The sequence below is a fragment of the Podarcis gaigeae genome (assembly GCF_964106915.1).
Source record: "Podarcis gaigeae genome assembly, chromosome: 7".
Taxonomy (NCBI): domain Eukaryota; kingdom Metazoa; phylum Chordata; class Lepidosauria; order Squamata; family Lacertidae; genus Podarcis; species Podarcis gaigeae.
The window spans coordinates 10,946,526-10,972,628 of record NC_139683.1 but is presented as its reverse complement, the minus strand read 5'-3'; the positions used below and the strand labels follow the sequence as shown (position 1 = coordinate 10,972,628).

General features: G+C 45.0%; 1 protein-coding gene across 2 annotated transcripts in view; it reads right to left on the bottom strand.

Annotated features, from left to right (window-relative positions):
* The window catches only part of KCNQ3 (potassium voltage-gated channel subfamily Q member 3), a 162,261-nt gene extending 136,459 nt beyond the window's left edge, over nt 1–25,802 (bottom strand). Inside the window, exon 1 of one of the 2 annotated variants that reach the window (XM_083749085.1) lies at nt 24,842–25,802. In XM_083749085.1, coding sequence (XP_083605211.1) covers nt 24,842–25,221 — 380 coding nt within the window. In that variant the 5' untranslated portion in view covers nt 25,222–25,802. The remainder of the gene's footprint in view (nt 1–24,841) is intronic. The other variant, XM_083749086.1, reaches the window with a different exon arrangement.
* Between the last annotated feature and the right edge of the window lie 301 nt (nt 25,803–26,103).

Here is a 26,103-nt window from a genome sequence, read left to right as displayed (position 1 = left end):
TACAGGGGGGTGCCTGTGGGAAGTCCACTAGCAGGACCTGAGCACAAGAGTAGGGCCACTTGGAGGGTCTGCCATATGTGATATTTAGATATTTCTAAAACTCTGCATTTCCTTATAGGGATGGGGAAAACGCTTGCCCGGGACCCTGGAGAGTCAACACCAGCCGAATTAGGCAATACTGAGCTATGTCCCCGGCAGTGCAGTGCCTTCACTAGAAAAAAGAGGAGCTCCCCTTTATTGCAAGCCCACCCCCCATGGGCTAGTCCTGTTCATCGCCATCTCATACTGAATAATATTTATTAAAGTTTCAATGAAATTACAAAAGTAAAATGAAGAGAAGAGAAAAAAGGAAAAAGGAAAAACAAAAGATACAAAATACAGAAAAATAAAAAACCATTAAAAATAAATCAGTCTTTCCATGTCTTGTCTTTCATTTGCTTATTTCCCTGACTTCCTCACACCTCCCTTTTTTGTATTCTAGTTCAATAGTTGTTTCAGCAAGTCCTTACCCTTTTTGCTTTTATCTTAATATTTTATCTTAATATATTGTAACTTTACATTTTCACCTATTAACAATCCATTTTTACATACCCCTTAATAACATTATTGCTAAAACCACATAGCTTCATTCCAGCATCCCTCTAACATTCCTTAATTTTACAGTGTTTCTGTAAATAGTCTTTAAATTTCTTCCAGTCTTCTTCTACCGACTCTTCTCCCTGGTCTCGGATTCTGCCTGTCATTTCCGCTAGTTCCATGTAGTCCATCAACTTCATCTGCCATTCTTCCCGGGTGGGTAGATCTTGCATCTTCCAATACTTTGCGATGAGTATTCTTGCTGCTGTTGTAGCGTACATAAAGAAAGCTCTATCCTTCTTTGCCACCAATTGGCCGACCATGCCCAGGAGAAAGGCCTCTGGTTTCTTCAGGAAGGTATATTTAAATACCTTTTTCATTTCATTATAGATCATCTCCCAGAAAGCCTTAATCCTTGGGCACGTCCACCAAAGGTGAAAGAATGTACCTTCATTTTCTTTACATTTCCAGCACATTATCGGGCAAATGATATATTTTTGCAAGCTTGACTGGTGTCATGTACCACCTGTATATCATTTTCATAATATTCTCTCTTAAGGCATTACATGCTGTAAATTTCATACCTGTGGTCCATAACTGTTCCCAGTCAGCAAACATAATGTTGTGTCCAACATCTTATGCCCATTTTATCTGTTCATCGCCATCTCATGGTTAATGGAATCTTGGCCTTATTTCCCCTGCTCTTTTTTTAGGTAGTCAGCTAGTTGCTTTCTGGGAGAGCCAGAGACCAAGAGAGCCAAAAAGGACTTGTGGGAAAATGCCAAGCATATCAATTATTTGGGGAGGGTAGGTGGGAATCATCTCCCTAGACAGAGCTGACAGCTTTTACGCCGGCAACTACACTGTAATCACTTTTTAAGTAACCCAGAATTATAGGTTAGATGCTGGCAGAGCGAAGTGGATAGAAACTTAGCCAGGGAGTCTGCAAGAATCTCAAAGCCAGGAGTGGGGAAGGCTCTTCACCTCTAACTCAGAAACGTTTCCAGGCCAAGGGCCGCGTTTCATTCTAAGCAATCTTCCCAGGGCCGCATGCAAGTGGTGGGTGGGGACAGAGGCAAAAGTGGGCGGGGCAATGGATGCAAATTTTTAGCAAGGTGGACAACAGTGCGTCTGTATGTTTGTGGCTGAAGACGGGAGACGGCACGTCCACTGCACTGAACGTCCATGTTGATTTCTAATTGTATTTTTATGGCTCCTTCCATTTCTTACGTTGCAGTTCACTACATTGTGTGGAGGTAACGCTCCGCATTGCAAAGGCAAACCTTGCACCAGACATGCAACACTATGTCAAGGAGCGACATAGCACTATGTTGCTTTCCCTGACCTTTTGCTTTCTCGGCTAGAAGACAGGGTTTTCCCCTGACTGTTTGTCCTCTCACAGATTTGTTTACTAGGCATAATGCTTGGCTGGAGCATGACCAGGGACGCAGACGAAATCAATATCGGGGGAACATCTGAGGGGAAACACCTGCTGACATGTGTATTTGCTAATGCTGGAAATGTGCTTATATGGAAAGTAAGAGCTGAACAGTAAAGAGCTGTTCGACAGTGAAGTAGTCTCCCTTGGAGGTTGTGAACTCTACTCCTCGAACCTACGGGGCCGCCTCTCCCGGTATGTCCCACGGAAGATCTTAAGATTCATAAATAGCAACACCCTAGAGGTCCCGGGCCCTAAGGAAGTCAGATTACCCTCAACCAGAGCCAGGGCCTTTTCAACACTGGCTCCGGCCTGGTGGAACGCTCTGTCTCATGAGACCAGGGCCCTGCAGGATCTGATTTCTTTCCACAGGGCCTGTAAGACAGAGTTGTTCCGCCTGGCCTTTGGCTTGGAGCCAATTTGATTCCCTCCCCCTCTTTCTTTTTTCTTTTTCTTTTCTCCTACTGTGATGAGGCTGCATTTTAATATTTTAATGTTTCAATATTTTAATGTTGTATTTTAATCTTGTTTTTAAGTTGTATTCATTCAACTTGTTTTTATTATTGCTTGTTAGCCGCCCTGAGCCCGGCCTTGGCTTGGGAGGGAGGGGTATAAATAAAAATTATTATTATTATTATTATTATTATTATTATTATTATTATTACTATTACTACTACTACTACTACTTCCCTGCAGGTTTTTAAGCATAGGCTGGATGGCCATCTGTCATGGATGCCTCAGCTGAGATTCCTGCATTGCAGGGGGTTGGGCTAGAGGACTTTTGCGATCCCTTTCAGCTCTACAATTCTATGATGTTATGAATAAAATTCAGTCAGTCAGAAATAAAAGAAGCCATAAAATACAATTAGCAAGCATGCAGCATATTGAATGGTGTGTTGCAATGGATACAACATGCAGGAAAAATCATCCAGTGGTTTGACAAGACCCTCCATTACAGTGGTACCTCAGGTTTCATACGCTTCAGGTTACAGACGCTTCAGGTTACAGACTCCGCTAACTCAGAAATATTACCTCGGGTTAAGAACTTTGCTTCAGGGTGAGAACAGAAATCATGCTCTGGTGGTGCAGCAGCAGCAGCAGGAGGCCCCATTAGCTAAAGTGCTGCTTCAGGTTAAGAGCAGTTTCAGGTTAAGAACGGACCTCCAGAACGAATTAAGTTCTTAACCCAAGGTACCACTGTAATTTGTATGTGGTCCATGGGGTTTGGGGTGGAATTTGGGAACCAGTGAGCTATTCTTTCTACTCATAAGCCTCTCGCTCCTCCATCCAGCTGAGCAATTGGCCTCATCAGAGTCCAAGGCCACTTTCCAGCCAAACACTCAAAGAGGGCATGAAATGAGGCTGGTGGCAGATCTGGCCTGAGGAGAGTCCCATGGGCCAAACAGAGATGCTTGAAAATATGTACTTGATCTTTGTAGGGAATGATCCGCCAAAAAAGTTGAAAAACATCTTCATGTATGCGACAACAGCCACGAGAGTTTTAATAGCACAAGGATGGAAGACTGAAGAAACCCCAACCAAAGAATCATGGCAAGAAAAATTGATGGGCTATGCAGAACTGGCAAAACTGACATACAAGCTATGGGACAAGGATAACTGTGACTTTAAAGATGAATGGGAACCCTTTACAAAGTATTTGAAGACGCAACAAAGCGAACTGGACTCCTTGGCTGCTTTTGAATAAACATTCAAAAACTTTTTATTGATAATAATCAGCTAAATAGTTTGAGGATCTATACAACTGTGTAACATGCAGAAAACAGCATTTTTAGAGAAATCAAAGACTGGAACTGAGGGAAGTCGGGGTGGGGGTGGGTGGGTTCTGTGGGGGGAGGGAGGAAAAATGGGGGGAATAAGGATGATATGTTTCTGGATAATATGTTTTGTTTAATTTTGAATAAAAAGTTATTAAATGAAAATATGTACTTGATCTTCAGGCCTGAGGTTGTCCACTCTTGTCCCCTGCTCTACCCTTGTGTCATCGCTATCCCAATAGGGGAAAGAGCATGGCCCCCCACACTGGCCCCACCCCTTTGGTCATGTCCCCATCACCTGCCCATGTCAGGAGTGATAAGCCAGCACTTCGGCTCATGAACTGGACCAGTGGCTCATGACGGGTCGTTACTCCCTCCCCTCCGCAGCTCACGGAGAATTCAAGCCATCTTGCCGACAGATGCAAAGAGGTAGCAATTGATCAAAACCATTCTGCGTGCAATAGATAGCCATTGAACGAAAGGTCCTCCTTATCTCTGAAGGAATAGTTGCTCCTACCAAACGCAGATACCACTGAGGTGCAAATTAAGCTTGGAATCTCAAGCGGAAGGACAAAAAAAATGCTTTCCTCATGTTTTAAGCAAACTGGAACTGCTCCAAAAGTGCCTGTCTGTAAAGAGTTTGGATTTGATATCCCGCTTTATCACTACCTGAAGGAGTCTCAAAGCGGCTAACATTCTCCTTTCCCTTCCTCCACCACAACAAACACTCTGTGAGGTGAGCGGGGCTGAGAGACTTCAGAGAAGTGTGACTAGCCCAAGGTCACCCAGCAGCTGCATGTGGAGGAGCGGAGAAGCGAACCTAGTTCACTAGATTACGAGTTCACCGCTCTTAACCACTACACCACACTGGCTCTCAATAATAAATTGTTATTATTATCCATAGAATCGTAGAGATGGGAGGGACCCTTTAGGATCATTTACTCCAGCCCCCTGAAATGCAGGAATATGCAGCTATCCCACAGGGGAATCGAACCTGCGACCTTCGTGTTATCAGCACCATGCTCTAACCAGCTGAGCTATCCTTTAACTTTAAACAGGGTAGCATCTCAGGTGCCCATCTTGCAAAGGAATTTGAACTTTCCCCAAGGTGATGGGAGATCCTCCTACCCTTGCTCATTTGTCCTCACAACAGCATATCTGCCCCCCCCTTTTTAAATACATACACGCCTATGAGAATCAAAAGCAGACTTAAAGCGTAGCTTTCAGCCTTGCTTTGCGCTTCAGACGTTATCTCATTTTCACACCCACTCATGCAGCATCTTTTGGCGAGGAACATCACAGCACAATGTGTCAGAGCAAGAGGCCTGATGTAAAAATAAGAGTTCTTCTGCCTAGTTTCCTTGGTTGGGAGTCTAAACTCAAAGCAACCACGCCGGGCAGACCTTGTGGCTCCCAAGAGGAGTCCTGGCCTGCAAGTCTTACCCAAACCTCTGGTATTGATCTCAACACTGATGTGCTCAGAGAAGATCACTGCAGTTGTGGACAACTCAGTCCTGAGCCACGATAGGTAAATTCTGCATTTTCCCCCTCTATTTTCTCGACTTCGTATCAAATTGCTATGCTTTCTTTAGAGTCTAGGTGTTCTTATTTCTTTAGATTAGGTATATTAACATGTTATTATGTTAGCAGCGAGAAGATCAAGGAGTGAACCAGGAAAGAGAAAGATAATCTGTGCAGACAAGTTCAACATCACAAAAATGCATCTCTATCCTTTGGGCTACAGTTTCAGCACTAAAAGGATCAAGAGGACTAGGGGAGTTTTGCTCAAAGACATCTATCTGTATTCTGACATTGCTTCACAAGCACAGGAGCCACTCCCAAAGAGTTTCGACCACACAGGGCAAATTGCTTAGCATCTTCTCCTATCCCATATGAACCAATCCAGACCCTGAAATCATCATAGACTGGAAGTGTCCGCCAAGACCACATACAGTAACACTGGCCCTGAAAGACCTACACCGCCAGTGTGGTGTAGTGGTTAAGAGCAGTAGACTCGTAATCTGGGGAACCGGGTTCGCGTCTCCGCTCCTCCACATGCAGCTGCTGGGTGACCTTGGGCTAGTCACACTTCTCTGAAGAGTGTTTGTTGTGGGGGAGGAAGAGAAAGGAGAGTGTTAGCTGCTTTGAGACTCCTTCGGTTAATGATAAAGCAGGATATCAAATCCAAACTTTTCTTCTACATTGGCATTTCCGAGCACAATTCAAAGTGCTGCTGCTGACCTTTAAAGCCCTAAATCAGGGGTAGGCAACCTAAGGCCCATGGGCCGGATGCGGCCCAATCGCCTTCTCAATCTGACTCACGGACAGTCTGGCCACCCAACCTCTGTTTAAAAACCTCCAGTGAAGAAGAGTCCACAACCTCCCAAGGGAGTCCATTCCACTGCCAAACAATCCTTATTGTCAGAAAACTCTTCTGGTTAAATATATATTGTAATAAATAATCTGAGGCCCTTCTTCGTGTGCCTCCTCCATGAGAGGTCCAGAGAGGGCGGCAACAAAATGTGATAGGAATTTTGAGGTCTTAGATATATATTAAATGTTCATAAGTGTACCAACCAAGCACGTACATAGATCAGCACAGGAAGACCGACCTGAAACCAATTTTGATTCCCAAACTGACCAAATGTTTTCTCTGCAAGGTCAAAGGAAAACGGAAAAGCCTCCCCATTGTCTTTTCCTTCACAAATCCTGTCTTAAGGGCACATTTAAGATATGAATAGGGTGTGAGCCTGTGACCTGGCTCAGGAACTACCGTAAGTATTTATCATTACAAAAGACTGGCCAGGCTCTCCAGGCAATCCAATCAAGTGACCATTAAACAGGCAACCTGGCAGCCAGGAGGTAAACAAAGCACTCAGATTTCTGCTGTAGACCGCCCTTTCAATTTTTTCAATTCTTTATTTATACGGCTATTAGCCCATAAAATATGTACGAACATAAAAGCACAGAAGCATAAAGACCAATATATCTAACAACAGAAGGTGAACACCACGGTGCAAGGGTGGGTCATTGAGCAGTGACAAATAACAGCTTGGGGCCCGGAAAGATCCAAGGGACGGTTCACAGAAAAAGGAAAACTGGAGATGAGATCTGTCATGCACTCTCATCATAACTGTCCGATTAGTTTTTGATGTTGTTGTTGTTTTTTGGTGGTTTTTGTGTGTGAGATAACCGCATTCAGGAATCTCGCCACCTGCAGAGTTACAGAAGGATCTGTATCCTGCAAAAGCAGTGCGGCATGTGACTCAGCAGGCCTGCCAACCAAGCGCAGTAAAGCAGGACCCAGGAATTTAGTCCTGGCTATGCTATGTAGGGGACAGTTGAACATTATATGTGGAAGAGATTCAACTGATTTCCCGTCACACTCGCATAGCGGAGACACCAAACCCTTGGAAAATCTGTGGCTCAGCAGGTTCGATGGAAAAACATTGAACCTTGCACGAATAAATGCAAGTCGGTGTGGTACAGATGAAAGAGATGACATGTATGATGGAAGGCCAAGTGGTGGGGTTATTCCGTGATACCTGGGGGAGCAGACACCCCCACCCCTGGAGAGGTTGTGTTGATTTTCAATGTCTGCTAATCTTTGCTCGATAAGGCTTTTGGCTGACTGCCCTTTCTGTGATGTAGGTATGATGTTTCTGGGACTCCAGGGAGGGAATTTAAAATGTCTATATAAGGGCAGGCACACTTTTGTTCGGGGTTCCTCCTCCTTTCCTGCATGTGAGGGGAGCACCCTGTTGCAACAGATCAATAAAGATCAGGCTTACCAGCTGCTTTGCTTCTCAATATTCTCTGGTTGGCCTCTGTTATTTTCTCCTACCAACAGGGAACCTATGTAAGGACTCTATATGGGCTCTTGGATACCCCATAAGGGGGGAAAGGGCAGATTTTTGTTTACAACATACAACAACAGGCCTTTTCTCTGGTGGCACCCTGAATATGAGGCTCACCTGTCACCTTCATTATATGATGCCATGCCAAAAAGAAATTCATTTTTTCCCAGGCCTTTGGCTGATTAAAAAAATCTATGGACTTTTAAATGTGTTTTTGGAGAGGTGTTTCTGGGTGGGTTTTGTTGTTGTTATGCTATTATTTTGTGTTTCGTTTTGTATTTTTATGCTGTACATTGCCGTGTGAGTGTCACAGGAAGGGCAGTATATAAATCTAATAATGAATAATGAATAGGCATTGCCTAATGAGGAAAAAAATGAAAAGTTAATGGGACGGTCAAACACAATTGGCTTCCTTCCTCTTTGCCTCTGAAAGGATTCTAAGGGGAAGTGGGGACCAAACTCGGAGATCACACTTCATCAAAGTCCAATTCTCCCTCCCTCTGCAAATTTTCAGCCCTATTGAAGCTGTGGTCCTTTTTCAGCTGGGCAATGACCGGATGAGAGCGACCCGAATGAGGAGTCTGTGAGCAGGGGCTGCTAGATTTTGGGTTCCTGTTTACTAGCTCTGCTTCAGAGAAAGTGGTGATGTAAGAACCAATATCTGTTTCCATGGGAATTGGGAATGAAGCCCAAAGTTGATACTGATCAAGTTTCGCAGTGCTTAATTCCACAAGTCTAATGTCTCTGAGGGATGATGGTGCAATCCTTAACCTATTGCCAGTGCTCAAGATCTACCTCTTATTTTGTTTTGATGGTAAAAATAGCAAATTTTAATGGTGTGTTGATTCATATGCAAGCTCCATCAGCATCCCATTGTGTGGCAATGTGCCTGTGTGCATCGGAAGACACCTGAAGGATCTGAGTGGATCAGAGTGATCTATCGAAAGATCGCCAATCTCCTGTCACGCTCATTGCAACACAGAGCCTGAAAACCAGGAGGTTTTGGAGTGTCGACCTTAAGCCAGCACTGGTTGCTAGATCTAGCCGCTCACAGAGTTTCCACTGGTGGGTGCAAAATGTCCCCATGCTGTACCATTTGAGAAAGGATAACCTTGAAAACAGCAGCACTAAGCAGGGGGAGACAGCAACACACACAAAAAAATTAGCAAATATCATTATTCAGCAAAAACTGCAGCAGTTCATAATGCAATATGACAGCAAAAGAGGGAACTGGGGATTTAATAAGCAAAGGTGTTCTATTACATCCCGGAGTTCTGGAAGAATGCAGCGCTGCATTTATTCCGGATGCCTCTATGAGAAGATTGTGTGAAGGAATGGCTCAAACATTACAGATTTGCCCGTGTGCTATGGGGAAAGGGCCTCCTAGTGGTGGTGCAATGAACTGCAGGGGGAGCCTTCTCGGTGGTGACTCCCCGCCTATGGAACTCCCTCCCCTCACAGCAAAATCTGACTTTGACAAGCTTTCAGCACCCCTTGAAAAAAAACACTCATTCTGTTGTGAGTTCCTGCTTTACTGGTTGACAACAGTGGGAAATGCATGCTTGTGATCTGTTTTAGGGGTTGTTTTAAAATTGCCATGTATCCCACTAGGTGGAAGAGTGGGTAGCAAAATAAATAAATAAAATTTTATTATTATTATTATTATTATTATTATTATTATTATTATTATTATTTTGGGAGAAAAGCAATGGCAACCCTAGACAGCATCTTAAAAAGCAGAGACATCACCTTGCCAACAAAGGTCTGTATAGTTAAAGCTATGGTTTTCCCAGTAGTGATGTAGGGAGGTAAGAGCTGGACATAAAGAAGGCTGATCGCCGAAGAATTGATGCTTTTGAATTATGGTGCTGGAGGAGACTCTTGAGAGTCCCATGGACTGCAAGAAGATCAAACCGATCCGATTCTGAAGGAAATCAGCCCTGAGTGCTCACTGGAAGGACAGATCCTGAAGCTGAGGCTCCAATACTTTGGCCACTTCATAAGAAGAGAAGACTCCCTGGAAGAGACCCTGATGTTGGGAAAGATGGAGGGCACAAGGAGAAGGGGACGACAGAAGACGAAATGGTTGGACAGTGTTCTCAAAGCTACCAGCATGAGTTTGACTAAACTGCGGGAGGCAGTGGAAGACAGGAGTGCCTGGCGTGCTCTGGTCTATGGGGTCACGAAGAGTCGGACACGACTAAACAACCAAACAACAACAATAACAACTATTATTATTATTATTATTATTATTTAAGAGTCTCATGCTCTACTAACTGAGCTATTGTCCTAGGTTTTATTAAGGTGACTCCTTCCCATGTCATACATCTGTGTCCCTATAGGGAGGGAACAAAGACAGGGTTGCCAACTCCTACCCCAAGAGTAAAGAATAAGTCAAAGGGGGAAGGGGAGGAGAGAGATTTAAAACACACCAGCCCAATCAGTCTGACTTCCAGAACGAGAAAGGCACTCAGATAGATTTTAACGCAGTCAGTCTGCAAACATATTGATAGCAAAACTGCGATAAAGTAGAAGTCAGCACAGATTCGGCAAGAAAAAATCCTGCCAGACTAGTCTTATCTCTTTCTTTGATCAGGTTACTCACTTTGTGGATTGTAAGAATGCTGCGGGTGGAATTTATTTTGATTTCAGCAAAGCTTTTAACAAAATCCCCAGTGATATTTCAGCGAAGTGGCTAAAGGCAGGCTAGGTGATAAAACTGCAAGGTGGATAGCACATAGGGGAAAGGGCTGTAGGTTCAAAAGAGCACCTGCTCTGCATGCAAAAAAAAAGTCCCCAAATTTAGTCCTCAGCATCGCCCTGGTGGGCCGGGAATGATGCTTCTCGTCAGTGCAGACAAAAATGGACCAAAGTTACACAGCAGATTCCTATATTACTAATTCACAGCTGTTTGGAGCCCACACTCAAAGAGTGCTTTTCAATGGGCCATTCCCTTTGTAATGTAAGGGTTAACGGTTTTAAAGTCTAGCCAAGGGGTGTGTGTGGAAATGTTGCTTAGCAACCAGGCAGAGCAGCATGAGCTCCACTGAGGTAGCACATCTCTGATTGGCTGTTCAGTTCGGAGGGAGTTTTCTTCTGTATATTTGGTTGAATGCCTCTGTGTGATGTACAAGGCCCACAAAGAAAAGACCAAATCTCCCTGCTTATTTCTCTTCAAAGTATACACTGCTTGGTTCAGTCTCCTCAGTTAAGTGTTATCAAGATTTTTCTCTCTGGGCTCCAGCTGCATTAGTTAAGTGACGTTGCTAATGCTTTTGAACTGAAGAGGATCATAATATAAGGATTGCAGCCTTACATGGGAGTAAGTCATTGGGGCAAAATAGACCTTACTTTTGAGCATGCATGCACAGTAGTCTAACTGTGCAATCTTATAATATTCATTTACACTCAAAAGTTAAGTCCCACTGACTTAAATGAAGCTTAGCCCCAGGTATAAGTAGGAATAGGATTGTATCCATCAATGGTTTGGGGAACAGAAGAGGCTGAATTAAATTTAATATGTTGCTTTATAGGCAAAACTCTTCTTCTTCTTTTAAGTGCAGTTGATCCCTCAAGTCAGTGCTGTGCAGTCTTATTCCAAAGTTCTTGGGCATCTTATCTTTTTCCCAGCCACGAGCTGATCAGTCTCGCACAGATAGCTCCAAAATGAAATTGGAGGTGACACATATTTAATGGTTCTTCGCCCATTTTCTTTTCAAAGTTATTAATAGTTGAGGTTCTCCCTTTTAATTTTCTTCCACGCCAGAAGCAATTTTGAGGCAAGCTATGCCTGTGGCTTTGTTAAAAATGTGCAGTATCAAAGTACAATGGCAATAATAATAAAAATGTACGGATTGCCTTTCTGGGGTCACGTCTAAAAATCCCCATATACCCAGCCCTCTGTTCCAAAGGGGGGTGAAGTCAGATGCCTGTAAGAAAGGAATTGCAGTGGTGGAAATAGACATCACCTTCCCTTTACTCAGCACTGAATACTTCATTTCATCAATATCAAAGCAACGCCACAATGAGAGATTTATTGCCCGTGAATTTTCCTAATCCAACTTTCTCTAACAATGTCATCAGGAGTTGCTAGGCCATAATTTGATGCCCTATCGCCACATTTCTAGTTATTAATTTATCAATTTAAAATATTTATAGCCCAGCTTTTCCATTTAAAAAAAAGGGGTCAGGGCAGCTTACAAAAAAAATAAATAAATCACACAGTCCCACCCTTAGAATGTCCCTTTTGGGGGACTTACACCAGCCTCAGCTCAAACAGTTGTACCCTGGCTGAGCCAGGATAGGCAAGTGTGGCGATCACACAGGGTCCCTGGACGTTTAACGGTGTATTGATCTCTGTGCTACCACTGTGCTCGCTTAACGACAGGCTGTTTTGCACTGTTTTGACATTTGTTTTACATTGAAATGAACGCAAGTTATGTAAATTACGTAACTTATTTCAATTAGTGGACTTAGTATAAGGTGGAAACCAAGAAACAATGCTGGTTGTGATTAATGGAGGTCAGAATAGAAATCGCTTCCTTTCGACATCGCTCCCTCCAGATGACCTTTTTTTGAGCATTTGTCCTGATTTGCTTGCTCACACAGAGGTCTGGTTTTTACTAAGCATCTATTCTGATTTGTTATATATGACAATGAGCATTCATCCTGATTTGTGTGATGGGTATGTGCATGTCTTCCCATTAATGTTTCAGGACCAAGATGATCAAGGGTCTGGAAACCAAGCCTTATGAGGAACGATTGAGGGAGCTGAGTATGTTTAGCCTGGAAGAAAGGAAACGGAGAGGGAGCTATGAAAGCCTCTGTGGCGATCACACAGGGTCCCCAGACGTTTAATGGTCTATTGATCCCTGTGCCACCACTGTGCTCACTTCCCCACTGCCACCAACCCGTTACTCTCGGGTAAAACACTGAGTCCAGACAGTGGTTAAAATGAACCAAATACAGTGGTACCTCGCAAGACGAATGCCTCGCAAGACGAAAAACGCGCAAGACGAAAGGGTTTTTCGTTTTTTGCGTTGCTTCACAAGACAATTTTCCCTATGGACTTGCTTCGCAAGACAAAAACGTCTTGCGAGTTTGCTTCCTTTTTCTTAAAGCCGTTAATACCCAGCGAATCTGCGCTCCGCAAGACGAAAAAATCGCAAGACGACACAACTCGCGGAACGAATTAATTTCGTCTTGCGAGGCAGCACTGTAAACAAGTTTATTTTATAAGCATTAACAAGTTTATGGTTTCTCAGATAATATTCCTGTCAGTATCTTAACTTTAGTTTCCTTACCAGCCTATACCTTCCTAATACCTCCCGACTGATTATATCAACTGTTTGACTGACCCTCTGAACAGATTCTCTCGCTCTCTCACATCAGACTAGCCCAACCCACAGACTTATCCTCTCTGTCTCTTCTCTAACTCCAGACTGACTTCTCAACCACCCTAACTCTAACTCCTCCCCTTGGGTTCCCATTGGTTAGTCATTTTACAATTAGTTAACCCTTTCCTTATGAACCCAGTATGATGTCACACACCTAGGAGGGCAAACGCCACAGCACGTTCTGCCGGCTTATTTTCAACTGAGCAAGGGTTGGAGAGTTAACCCTGGCTGAGTCATTCTTCAGGGAGCAGCTCCTTCCCCAGGGTCCGGAAGGTCAGACTCCAAGTAAGGGAATATATACTAATAAATCTGTATTCAATGGTTGAAAATATGATGTTTGACATGATTGAGACTCCTGGACTCGGGGACAGAGAATTATAAAGCGTCAAAATTGAGATGTGGAAAATACGGAAACAACAAGAAGAGGCAGAACTGAGATGGGCAGATATGCTTCCGAGATCCAGACTGTGGGGAGCTCCCAAAAATTAATAATTATAATTTGGTCTTTTTATTTTAATTGGAGTATTATGATTGGATATATTAATTGGATTTTTTTTATTGGAAAATCAATAAAAATTATTTTTATAAAAGACTCCAAGGAAGATATGGGCATGTGCATTTTAAGTTAAAATTAAGGCGATGTGCAGTGCGCGGCTTGACATGCAGACACTGCAGACACCAAAGCTCGTTCCAAACTGCAATAAAGGTAAAGGGACCCCTGACCATTAGGTCCAGTCGTGGCCGACTCTGGGGTTGCGGCGCTCATTTCGCTTTACTGGCCGAGGGAGCTGGCATACAGCTTCCGGGTCGTGTGGCCAGCATGACTAAGCCGCTTCTGGTGAACCAGAGCAGCGCACGGAAACACTGTTTACCTTCCCGCCGGAGCGGTACCTATTTATCTACTTGCACTTTGACGTGCTTTGAACTGCTAGGTTGGCAGGAGCAGGGACCGAGCAATGGGAGCTCACCCCGTCGTGGGGATTCAAACCGCTGACCTTCTGATTGGCAAGTCCTAGGCTCTGTGGTTTAACCCACAGCACCACCCGCGTCCCTCCAAACTGCAATAGTGCACTAGTAAACACTTTATTTTTTCCAAGTGTATCTTTAAGCAAGAGGAAACAATGTCCCTTCTGGCTTTTAAATCAACCAGAAGACAGGCAGTTGCAGGGTAAATTAATGCAGCATACAAGAGACACAGTAGCAGGAAAACAAAAAACCTGTCCTGCACTGTGGACTTAGCCACAACTCCATTTACCCTGCTGATTTCCCCAGGAAAACCCATGGTGTGGCATTGAATCGAGACAAACAGCAATTGACTTTTCCACGGATCGCTGTTTGTTCCAATGGAGTGCTAAAGAAGGGGCTTTCCGGTGGCAAATGGCAGGACAAAGGCAGACCTGCTCAGACCCACGCCTAGAAACATGGGACAAGCAGAAAATCACTTGGATCCAGGCATTCCAGGCCTGGGAGAAGCAGAAATGTGGATGAGCCCAGAGCCATGGGCCCATTTAGCTTCATATTGTCTACACAGACAGGCAGCAGCTCTCTAAAATTTTACACAGCAGACATTCCCAATCCTTCTTGAAGGTACCAAGTATTGAACCTGGGACTTTCTGCCTCCAAAGCTCCACCACTGACCTACAACCCTCGCCCAAATTACTCGAAGATAATAAGGTAGGGCAGCCTTTGATATGAGAACAGAAGTTTTGCAAGGTTTCCCCCTGGGACCCACGTACCTACAGGACCGCCTCTCCTGGTATGCACCGCGGAGGACCTTAAGGTCCACAAATGACAACATTTTGGAGGTCCCAGGTCGCAAGGTGGTTAGATTTGTCTCAACTAGGGCCAGGGCCTTTGCAGCACTGGCCCCGACTTGGTGGAACGCTCTGTCACAAGAGACTAGGGCCCTGCAGGACTTGACATCTTTCCACAGGGCCTGCAGGACAGAGCTGTTCCACCTGGCCTTTGGTTTGGACTCAGTCTGACCCTTATGCTTCCCTCCCCTTATGGTTTAGATCTATGGGCTACTTTTAAAATGAGGCTGCATTTTAAATTGCATTTTAACCTGTATTTTAAATTGGGTGTTTTTTTTCCTATTATGATTTTACTGTAATTTTACTGTTGTTAGCCGCCCTGAGCCCGGCTCTGGCCGGGGAGGGCAGGGTATAAATAAAAAAAAAATTATTATTATTATTATTATTTGCAAAATGTTGGGCAGCAGGTAAATATCTTTCCTGCAGAAAACAGCAAGGCCTCAGGAACCCACACGGTTTACACACAAGCACACACTGGGGTCCTAGAATGCGTTATCCTTGCAGATAATGCATGGTTTCTCTCTCACACATAAACAACCACACACAGAGAGAAGGGGGGTACTCTGGCTATTGCTCCAACTTGCAGCAAAGATTTAATAGCAGAAAGTTTGTGGTTGAGATCCCAAATTGCTGAGGCTTCATTACTCTTACACAGCACACTGCCGAATATTTATTAGCGCAATATGAAGTATTAGCATCAATAATTAAAGCCAAACTAAATAAACCAAGCAGAAAGGGCCTTTGCAACAATGCGCAAGGCAAAGCGACGACCAGGCTGGAAGCATGGGCAGAGTTCCACCAGGGCTGCAGCAAGGCACTTCTTCAACCCAGGTTAGCACAGAAGACCACAGGGAACCGACCTCAGCAGGATCTCTCAGATTTCACCAGGCAGTTTCCATATGCTTTCAAACTCATCTTCAGAGACCTTGACGGCTAGGAACTTGCCATTTTCAAAACAACAACAACAACCTGGAAACAGATTTTTTTCGGGGCGGCAAATCTCGTGTCACGCTCTGCACTTGTGCAACGGGACTGCAGAAAAGATAGAGATACATTTGCCTTTTCCAAAGGCGTCAGGGCTGGCTGGGAAGATGAGAAATGGAGAAACAACCACGTCTCTTAATTGTCTGTTGCATGGATGAGTCACCTTTGCCGTTCAAAACCGGCTCTCATTTTTATTCATTCCGCTTTGGCTTCTACAGGCCGGTTCCTTTTCCTTCTCCCATCCGAGTGCCTGATCCTTTCGACCTCAAGCAGCAGAGATCCCGCTTTCCTCCTTTTTGAGGCCAGATCAAGCGAAACAGCCAGTTGCAAAACACGCCTGGTTAACCCACCGCTGGCTTGTTATGACAAGATGCCAAAGTGATGTGTTATCTCCGAGTGTAAAACAGAAGAGCGAAAAGGAGGCATGCCTCCAAAAGCACTGTGGAATATGAACATCATTTCAGATGGGGAGAGCAGGAAGCTGCCAATAACCCCGTACCAATAACTATTGCAGCCTCTTGTGCACAGGAATGGCTTGTGGGGACATGCATCCCCACTCAGGACCAGTGTTAGAAATTAGCCGGGCGCCAGGCGCAATTTGCGTCTGACTTGGGTCCATTTGCAACCACGTGGAGATCTCTGGATGCCAGGTTGCCGACTGGGGAAAGCAAAATGTCGCTTAGAAATATTTCCCTTGGTGTTTGGATTTGTTTTATACTGGATTGTTATACAGTGGTACCTCGGGTTACATACGCTTCAGGTTACATACCCTTCAGGTTATAGACTCCGCTAACCCAGAAATAGTGCAGCGGGAGGCCCCATTAGCTAAAGTGGTGCTTCAGGTTAAGAACAGTTTCAGCTTAAGAACGGACCTCCGGAACGAATTAAGTTCTTAACCCGAGGTACCACTGTACTCAGTTATTGTCTGGTTGCATACAGGCCATTTGAAATCTCTAACCTTTGCAGAAATGGAAGCAAGAAGTTCCCACCAAAGAAGAACAGATAAATAAGGTAATGGACTCTGCGAAACTGTCAAAAATTAACAGCAAAATTAAGTGAATCTAACAATGAGTGTTTTGTGGAAGAATGGATGCCCTTTTCGGACTATTTAAAGGAATATTACAGTATGATGAACTTGGGAGCAGAATCTGAGCTATGAACAAAAGAAGCAATGGATTATAATATTGTGGTTGTGATTTGATAGATAGGCTGAGGCAGAAGGGGAAGAAATAAGAATTCCATGAGAAAGAGGGTGAGAAGTCAACAAAAATAAGAGGGGGGTGAAAATGTGCTTTGACTGTACATATTTGAAATGTTGAAACTTAATAAAATATAATTGGGCGAAAAATTTGAAATCTCTGACTGTTTTGAGCAAGATGCTTTTTATGTTTCCCCGCCGCCTTCCATAGCCTAAACTGTATAAAGGAGAAGAAAAAATTGCAGGAGAGCAACATCAGAACCCTTAATTCTACAGAGCCGCTACCATTAATAATACATTGACCCTGGCATGTCATTAAAAGGTTTTCAGAGCAAGTCGGAGTATCTCAGCAGAATGTGAAGGGCTCAGTCACATGCTTGGGGCACAGCAAAAGCTCTTTTGCAGAGACCACTGGAGTTGCATATACGGTGCTCTGAGGTTTCCAGGAAAGTAAGGGATATTAAGGTAATGAAGTGCAGGTCCCAAATCTGCTGGCTTTCCTAGAAACTTAGGAAGCTGCCTTATAGCAATTCAGATCCACTAGTCCAACTAGCTTACCAGGGTTTCATATAAGGGATGTTCCCAGCCCTACTTGAACCCGAAACCTTCTGCGTGCAAATCAGAGGCTCATCCGCTGAGCTATCGCTCTTCCACATCTCTCTCTCTCCCTCCCCCCCCCTTTTTTGGAGTGCAAGACAGAAAAGTCTTCCTGCATGCACTGCAGTGTTTGGAATTCATGGTCACAAGATTTGGCAACCTTACCCCTTAAAGTCAGATCATTGGACCATTTAGCGCAGTACTGCTTCCACCGACTAGCACCAGCTCTCTGGGATTTCAGGCATGGGTTTCTCGCATCCCTACCAGGGGATGCCAGGAATTAAACCTGGGACCTTCTGAATGCAAATCGGTTGCTCTACCACTGAGCCACGCAGCGTCTGAGGTCTAACGGGGAGGGCTGTGGATTTCATGCCCTGCTTTGTAGGCATCCGGCTCTTAGAAACACCAAGACTCTGTTGCTCCAGAGGGCAAGGCTAGAGAAGCAATAGGTGGAAACTGCAAGTAATGAGGTCTGGGCTAAATATTAGCAGAACCCTCCTAAGAACGGTTGGACAGAGGCACAGAAACAGCCTCAGATAGTGGCAGGGCTCTATTGCTGGAGGTATTTAAGCAGAGCATCTGCCAGGAATGCTGTAAGTGCATCTTGCATTTCAGATCCTGCATTAAAAGTAGGGTTGGTCTAGATGACTTCTTGGGGTCTCTTAGAACTCCATACATTATATAGTCCTGTGGCTAGATGGACTGATCCAGCAATGCAATTCTTAACATTTTCTTCTACTCCTTTTAATATTTCAAATTATTCTTTTCCACCACCCAGCATTACTGTCCACAAGCGTGCAATATAAAACATAAAAGGAATACTATCTATCTATCTATCTATCTATCTATCTATCTATCTATCTATCATCTATCTATCTATCTATCTATCTATCTATCTATCATCATCATCATCATCTATGTAAAACTAAGTTCTACTGAGAGCAGACCCACTAAAATCAACAGAAGTAAGTCATGCCCATTAATTCCAGTGGGTTTACTCTGAGCTACAGCTCACAGAACATGTTAAAGATTAAAAAGCATTTACGTAAAACAGGTTTTAAAAGATTCCATTAAACATAAAACTTGCGTATCCCCAGCCACAAAGTGTTGCCAAAATAAGGAAGTGCATCATTGTCTCCAGTAATAAATATTCAAGCTGAGACATAGACAAATGGCAAGAGAATTTTAGCCGTGGTGAGTATGAAGTAAGTATTAGCAAAATATAAAACACTAAGTATTCCTAGGGGAAAGGGATAGCATAGTTGGTCCTACATGCAAGACAGAACTGCAAGCAGTTTCTTTATTCCAAGGCTACTCATTGGTTGCATGAATCTATTTTTAAAAACTTTTCATCGACTAACTAAAGACGCTGATTAATCAGGCAGCCAAACTTTCTGTAGACTGTAAGCACTCAAAAACTGCAGATGCGAAGCACCACCCTATTAGTTTTTATAACTTTTTTATCCCAAATGAATGGTGGCAAAGAAGAAAAAAAACTGCAAAACACACACACACACACACACACACAAACATTTAACAATAGTCACATATCCTCATGGCTAAAAAATTCAAGATTACCTGGAACAGCCCCTTTCAGCCACCAAACGCCTGGGGAAAAGAGAAATGGGGTTTTTTTTAGATCCCTTCCATATGTTAATAATGAGGGAGACTGACACACCTCAACAGGGAGGGCATTTCACAAACAGGTAGACACCACTGAGGAGGCCCTGCTTTGGATCAATGAGGGGAGAGACTCCATCAAGCAAGGCCTGCTTCCACCTGCCTTACTCCACCCTCTAGTCTCTGGTCATCCTTGGGGGGTCAGTTTTATACAGTCTCTGCCACAAGAGCTTAGAGCAGAATCACAGAATTGTAGAGTTGGAAGAGACCATGAAGATCATAGAGTCCAGGCTTTCCCAAACTTGGGTCTCCAGTTGTTTTTGCACTACAACTCCCATTATCCCTGACACTGGTCCTGCTAGCTAGGGATGATGGGAGCTGCAGTCCAAAAACAGCTGGAGACCTAAGTTTGGGAAAGTCCTCCCCCTGAAGTGCAGGAATCTTTAGTCCAAGGTGGAGCTCAAACCCACGGCGCTGAGATTAAGTCTCATTCTCTACCGACCAAACTGCCCCTCAAGAGTACTGTAATCCCCAGGCAATCTCACATCACTTCACAACCAGAGACATAGGAAGGTCAGGTGGTACCTGGTGAGAAAAATTTCTGGTCAACCCCCCCTCCCGCCCACCCCAAACACACATTGATTTTTAAAAATTCATTTTTTTGCCTGCAAAAATGGTTTTACGTTATTTCATTTTTTTCTCACAAAGGAACGTGGATTCTGGGCCTCTGATAACAAGTAGGCGACTATGAACAGATACTTAAATCTACAGGATGGATTGTGTGTTGGCTCGTGTTATTTTATTTATATTTATTGTTTGTTTATTTAATAAAATTTATTTTTTAAAAACCTGCAAAGTGGTTTACCAAAACAAAAAAGCACCACAGCAGTAAAATCAAGAAAAATTAACAATCCTACTTTAAAACATACAAAAGCTAAAATATTAAGATTAAAATTACTTCAACTTCCTAAGCATCTAGGTATGCTTGCTTAAAGAAGAATGATTTAGCAGATGCCCGAAAAGAGTCTAGCAAAGGCACATGCTTTGTTGCAATAGGCGGGGAGTTCCAAAGTGCAGGTGCTGTCACAGGAAACAATGCAGTACAGATATTATGTGGAACCTGTAGTATCTGAATATTCAGGCATATCAGTTAATATCCTGACCCTGCTCCACTGGATTAGAAACTTCAGTCTTCTGCCTTAAGAGAGAATATTATGAAAATGATATACAGGTGGTACATGACACCAGTCAAGCTTGCAAAAATATATCATTTGCCCGATAATAAGTGCTGGAAATGTAAAGAAAATGAAGGTACATTCTTTCACCTTTGGTGGACGTGCCCAAGGATTAAGGCTTTCTGGGAGATGATCTATAATGAAATGAAAAAGGTATTTAAATATACCTTCCTGAAGAAACCAGAGGCCTTTCTCCTGGGCATGGTCGGCCAATTGGTGGCAAAGAAGGATAGAACTTTCTTTATGTACGCTACAACAGCAGCAAGAATACTCATCGCAAAGTATTGGAAGACACAAGATTTACCCACCCGGGAAGAATGGCGGATGAAGTTGATGGACTACATGGAACTGGTGGAAATGACTGGCAGAATCCGAGACCAGGGAGAAGAGTTGGTAGAAGAAGACTGCAAAAAATTTAAAGACTATTTACAGAAACACTGTAAAATTAAGGAATGTTAGAAGGATGCTGGAATGAAGTTATGTGGTTTTAGCAATAATGTTACAAAGGGGTATGTAAAAATGGATTGTTAACAGGTGAAAATGTAAAGTTACAATATATTAAGATAAAATATCAAGATAAAAGCAAAAATGGTAAGGACTTGCTGAAACAACTATTGAATTAGAATACAAAAAAGGGAGGTGTGAGGAGGTCAGGGAAACAAGCAAATGAAAGACAGGACATGGAAAGACTGATTTGTTTTTAATTGTTTTTATTTTTCTGTATCTTGTATTTTTTGTTTCTTTTTTTCTTCTTTTTATTTTTGTAACTTCTTTGAAACTTTAATAAATATTATTTTTTTAAAAAATAAATAGAAACTTCAGTCTTCACGACATAGGAAAACGGCCAAGTAAACAGCTGTTTTTGTGGAGGGTCAAGATATTAACTGATATGCATGAAATTTCATATATAGCTATATAATCCCTCGTGTAGTAAGATAAAACCTTTGGAGCAGGCATTTTCAAAAAATATATATATTATGAACTGCCCTAGTAGGGCAGTAATTGTTCCTTGATAATTTGTCAACCTCCCTCCATGATGGCACCTGGGCCGACCTGCCCCCCCCTTCCTACGCCCCTGCTCACCACCCCTGAAGCCCCCTCAAGTTTCATTCATGGGACTGTTATGTGCCCCTCCGCAACATTTTCTAGGTCAGGTAAGAGAACCTGCAGCCCTTCAGATGCTGGTGGATGCCCATCAGCTCCAACCTTCACAGTCAACGGTCAGGGATGATGGGAGTAGCATCTGAAGGTCACACATTCCCCACCACTGCTCCAGACCTATTGGAACGCCCACACTACAAACACTGCTAGGTATTTCTTGTTGTTGTCGGTCTTAAGATACAAAGGAAGTGAAGCCTCTGGGGGTGAAGCCAAAAGCTGGAGAATCGCAGCACCTGCTGTGGCTGCTGAGACCTCGTAACTGCTGCCTCCCGCATTGTTTTTGCTGCGCTAGCAGCACAGAAGTGACCGCTCTGGGGCACAAGGCTGGGCAGGGTGTATGAAGGTCCTGGTCTGCCCAGAGGGCAAGACCACCCCTCCCTCGGCCTCGCTGATGGGGTCCAAAGGAAAGCAGACCAAGACATTCAGCACCAGCTTGGCTGCAGGAGTTGCCGGAAGGAAGTAGAGTGGTACCTCGGGTTACATATGCTTCAGGTTACAGACTCCGCTAACCCAGAAATAGTACCTCGGGTTAAGAACTTTGCTTCAGGATGAGAACAGCAGGAGGCCCCATTAGCTAAAGTGGTGCTTCAGGTTAAGAACAGTTTCAGGTTAAGAACGGACCTCCGGAACGAATTAAGTTCTTAACCCGAGGTACCACTGTATGTATACAAGGCACCATCCAATTGTCTTAAGGACTTCACTTCGGATTTGTGTAGGGTTTTACTTCTTAGCCGTTTCTTCTCCCAGAGATGTCCCACATGACAGCTATAAACTGCTTTTATGGTGTGGCTGTTAATAATATCATCATCATCATCCCACCAGGCCTCCAAGGACCTAAGAGTGAGTCTCCTTCACTTTGTATCCTTACAACAACCGTGTGAGGCAGACTTGGTTGAGAGATACCAACTGGTCTAAGATCGACAAGGGTTCTTGGTTATCCACTCGGGATTCGAACCCACACCTTCTCAGCTTTAAGTCCAACACTGCAACCACTGCACTGGCCTGACATCTGTAAAAATACGTGTGGTTTCTCTGCACAGGCCCTGCACTGTTCCATAGCCGTTGTTGTTGCTCAGTCATTTAGTCGTGTCCGACTCTTCGTGACCATTCATTTTACTGGTTTTATGCAGGAAAGCCATACTAAATGTACCCATACTAAAAGTGAGATATAGTCGTCATCTTTCCATTTGCCCTTTTCGCATTTTTGGTTTATTTATTTCACAAAAGCCCACGGCACGATAAGCCACACCACACATTCAAAGAACATCCTTCCCCAAGAATCCTGGGAGCTGTAGTTCGCCTCCTCCCAGAGCTATGATTTCCAGCACTCATAACAAACTACAGTTCCCAGAGTTCTTTGGGAAATCCATGGTGTGGGTGTGGCTCCAGTCACTAAAGATGCCATTCTGCTGCTAGGGGATATTCCAGCTTTTATATTGTGGAATACAGTTAGTGTGTGACCCTTCCATTTCACCCATGCCCTTGGTATAAGTCTGTTTCTTGCAAAGCTCTCCACACTGCAAAACGTTCGAGTTGTTAGTAATGCACAGAAACCTTCTTGATCACTGTCAATTAATTCGATATTTAAATAAAAGTATGGTGGGTTATCAGTTTGCCACAATTCATAATAGAGAACCTCCATGCCCAAGGGAAGTATACCTGCAAACAGCAGGTGCAGACAGTAACCACCTTCACACCCAGTTTGTGGATGTGGTGCAGCTGACCAGCGCTGAAAAGAAAATCCAGTATTAATTGGACTCTTGGTCCGATCCGCTAAAGCAGTGTTGTTTCCTGGTTGTTTTAATTTCTCGCTGATCTTGCTTTTCCTTAAAAACAGAAAAAAGCTTATTCATCTCCATATTTAATTGCAGAGGTGCGTTTCAGTGGCACCTCGTTTTTTTAAAAAAACCGAATAAGCCTTTTCAGAACTCATCTGGAGAAGCATCTTTGAAGCAGCGTTTTCAATCTACCTGTCTTTTTACAAATTCCCCAGAGAACATCATATCGCCTGCCCGCCCCGCCCCCCCCCCCCAAAAAAGAGCACAAGTGTTGCTCCCGGAGAAACACACAGAGACCAAAACAACCGCTTGCAAATCTTTTTGTTGACAACAAGTTTCCATGAGGCTGTTGCCTAGACTAGAATGATAACGCACCACAGGCAGATAATCAAACATCCCTGTTTCTATGGCAAATTCCCCACAACACCTTGAGCGCTTTCGACTTTCAGGAAAACATGTTCTCTTCCATGTGACCAAGATAACATTACGTTATCACAGCCCTCACATCTTCAGGCGTTGCATCTCTCGAGAGCTCAGCCCCCCCCCCCTTTTTTTTATTTTACAGGAAGAAAATAAAGCCATGCTTTCTATCTTTGCAACGAGATTCCATCCAACATCGTGGAAGCTTTTACCTTGCAGGAAAAGAACCCAGCCGATCACCTAGTGCCACAATTTAACTCCGTTATCGAAACGCACCCTAGCTGTTGATAGCGATCAGTCCACCTCAGAAAGCAAATTCTTATCACGCGTTTTCCCCAACAACCCAGAATTCATATGCTTTTTTTCCTGTGCCGATAACCCACAACCCGCCATCACCAATCCAGATTTATTTACCAGGGTGTTTTTCTGCCCTTACAAACCACCACGGTTTCTTGCAAAGAGCCCTTTTGGGTAAAAGAGGCACGTGAATGAGAAGCATCTAAGCATCTCTAAGCGTTACATGCGTGCCACGAGCCTTCCCAAAGGCTGATTCACACATTACATTCAGCACAAAACGCAAAACAACACCGAGGTGGATTTGCAGACACGTGCATCTTACTGGGAGCCCGGGATCAAGTGCAACTCCCTGCTGGGTTGTCTGCACACCCCTTTGCTTCAGCAAACCCGTGTGTGCTGCCCCATAACGTGGGAAACGGCCCTAAAGCTACGCTCTCCGTTCCAGGATCTGGGTCTGCAGCTTGCTAGAACCCAACCAGAAACATGTTGTTGTTGGCATCGTGGCATCGGCCCACCGAATGACACCCCCCCCCCCAATATCCATCCCACTGAGGAATGCCAACCCATATGGACATGATTCCTCACCCCTGGTCCCATCCAACCCACCCACCCCCCGAACATTTTATCCTGGCCCATCGCGCAAGTAATCCATCAACCGCGCGCCCAGGTGTCATGGGGTGCCAGCAGCGACTCACACGAAGGCGTGATAGAGCAGCGCCCAGCCCCTCGGCCTCTCCAGGGCGTCGTAGATCAAAGTTTGCATCCGCCTGTATTTCACGTTGTTCCTCTTGACGGGTCGGCTGAGCGGCGTCTTGGCCAGCAGCCCAATCCCTTGCGTGGACCTCTTGCCACCGTCTTCCTTGCCCGCCCCTTCCAGCAGGAGGGTCCCATCTTTGTCCGCCCCGGCGCCCAGAGCCAGAGCGCCCTGCTCCAGGTCCCCAGCGGCCAGCCCCACTTTCTTCTCGTCCCCGACGTGGCCGCCGCTGCCACCACCATCAGCCCCTGGAGGTGGTAGCGGCGGCGATGCTCCTGCTGCTGCTGCTGCCGCCGCCGCCTTCCTGGATTTTAGTCCCATCTTCCTCTCCTCCTCCTTCTTCTTCTGCCCTGGTCCTCAGAGGTGAGCAAGGGGTGCGCAGGAACAGCAGCCGCGGGGAGCCAAAGGCCATGGTCTGCGCCCACCCTCCGATTTTCTGGGGGGGGGAGGGAGAGGGGAGGGCTCCCCCCTCCCCAGCAGGGCAGGGCAAGGGAGGAGAGAGAGGGGGGAGAGCTGGAGAAGGAAGGAAAGGCAGGGCGAGGGAATCACATCCTCCGTCAGGTCATCGCCTCCCCAGGGGAGTTGGGCATCAGCTCCCCGGGCACCGAGGAGGCATCAGCGGCGAGGATGCTCCGGAGGAATAGGAGGAGGAGAAGGAGGAAGAGAGAGGAAGCTGGCAGCGGCAACAACACCTGGTCCAGCCGGGCAGGGGCGAGCAGCTCATCGCAGGGTTTATTTCCCAGCCCGACGCATGAGAGCCCCGGCGCAGCCCCCCGACCCTCCTCGCGCGCTCCAGCTTCCGATGCTAGCCAGGGAGCGAGTTTTCTCTCTCCTCTCTCTCTCTCCGCCCAGCCCTGCCCAGCCTCACCGTAGGGCGTGGTCCATTGTAGAGATGGGAAGCCAGCAAATCGCAGCAGCGCCTCAACCGGCTCCTCCTCCTCCTCTTCCTCCTGCCCAGTTTGGCGAGCGCCCGGCGCGTAATTGCGCACAGAGCGGCGGCGAGAAAGGAGGCTGGCGTGCGCTCTCCACCCGCCACCTTTTATGATCGCGATTGCCGATGGGTGCAAAAATATAAAATAAAGGGAGAGGTGGGTGTGTGGGTGTGAAGCCCCCAGAACCAGGCGCGAGGGATTGCCCCTCTCTCCGGTAGAGGCAGTAGCGGCGATCGCGCCACCAAGCTGGCTGTTTTCGTGGCGCTCTCTT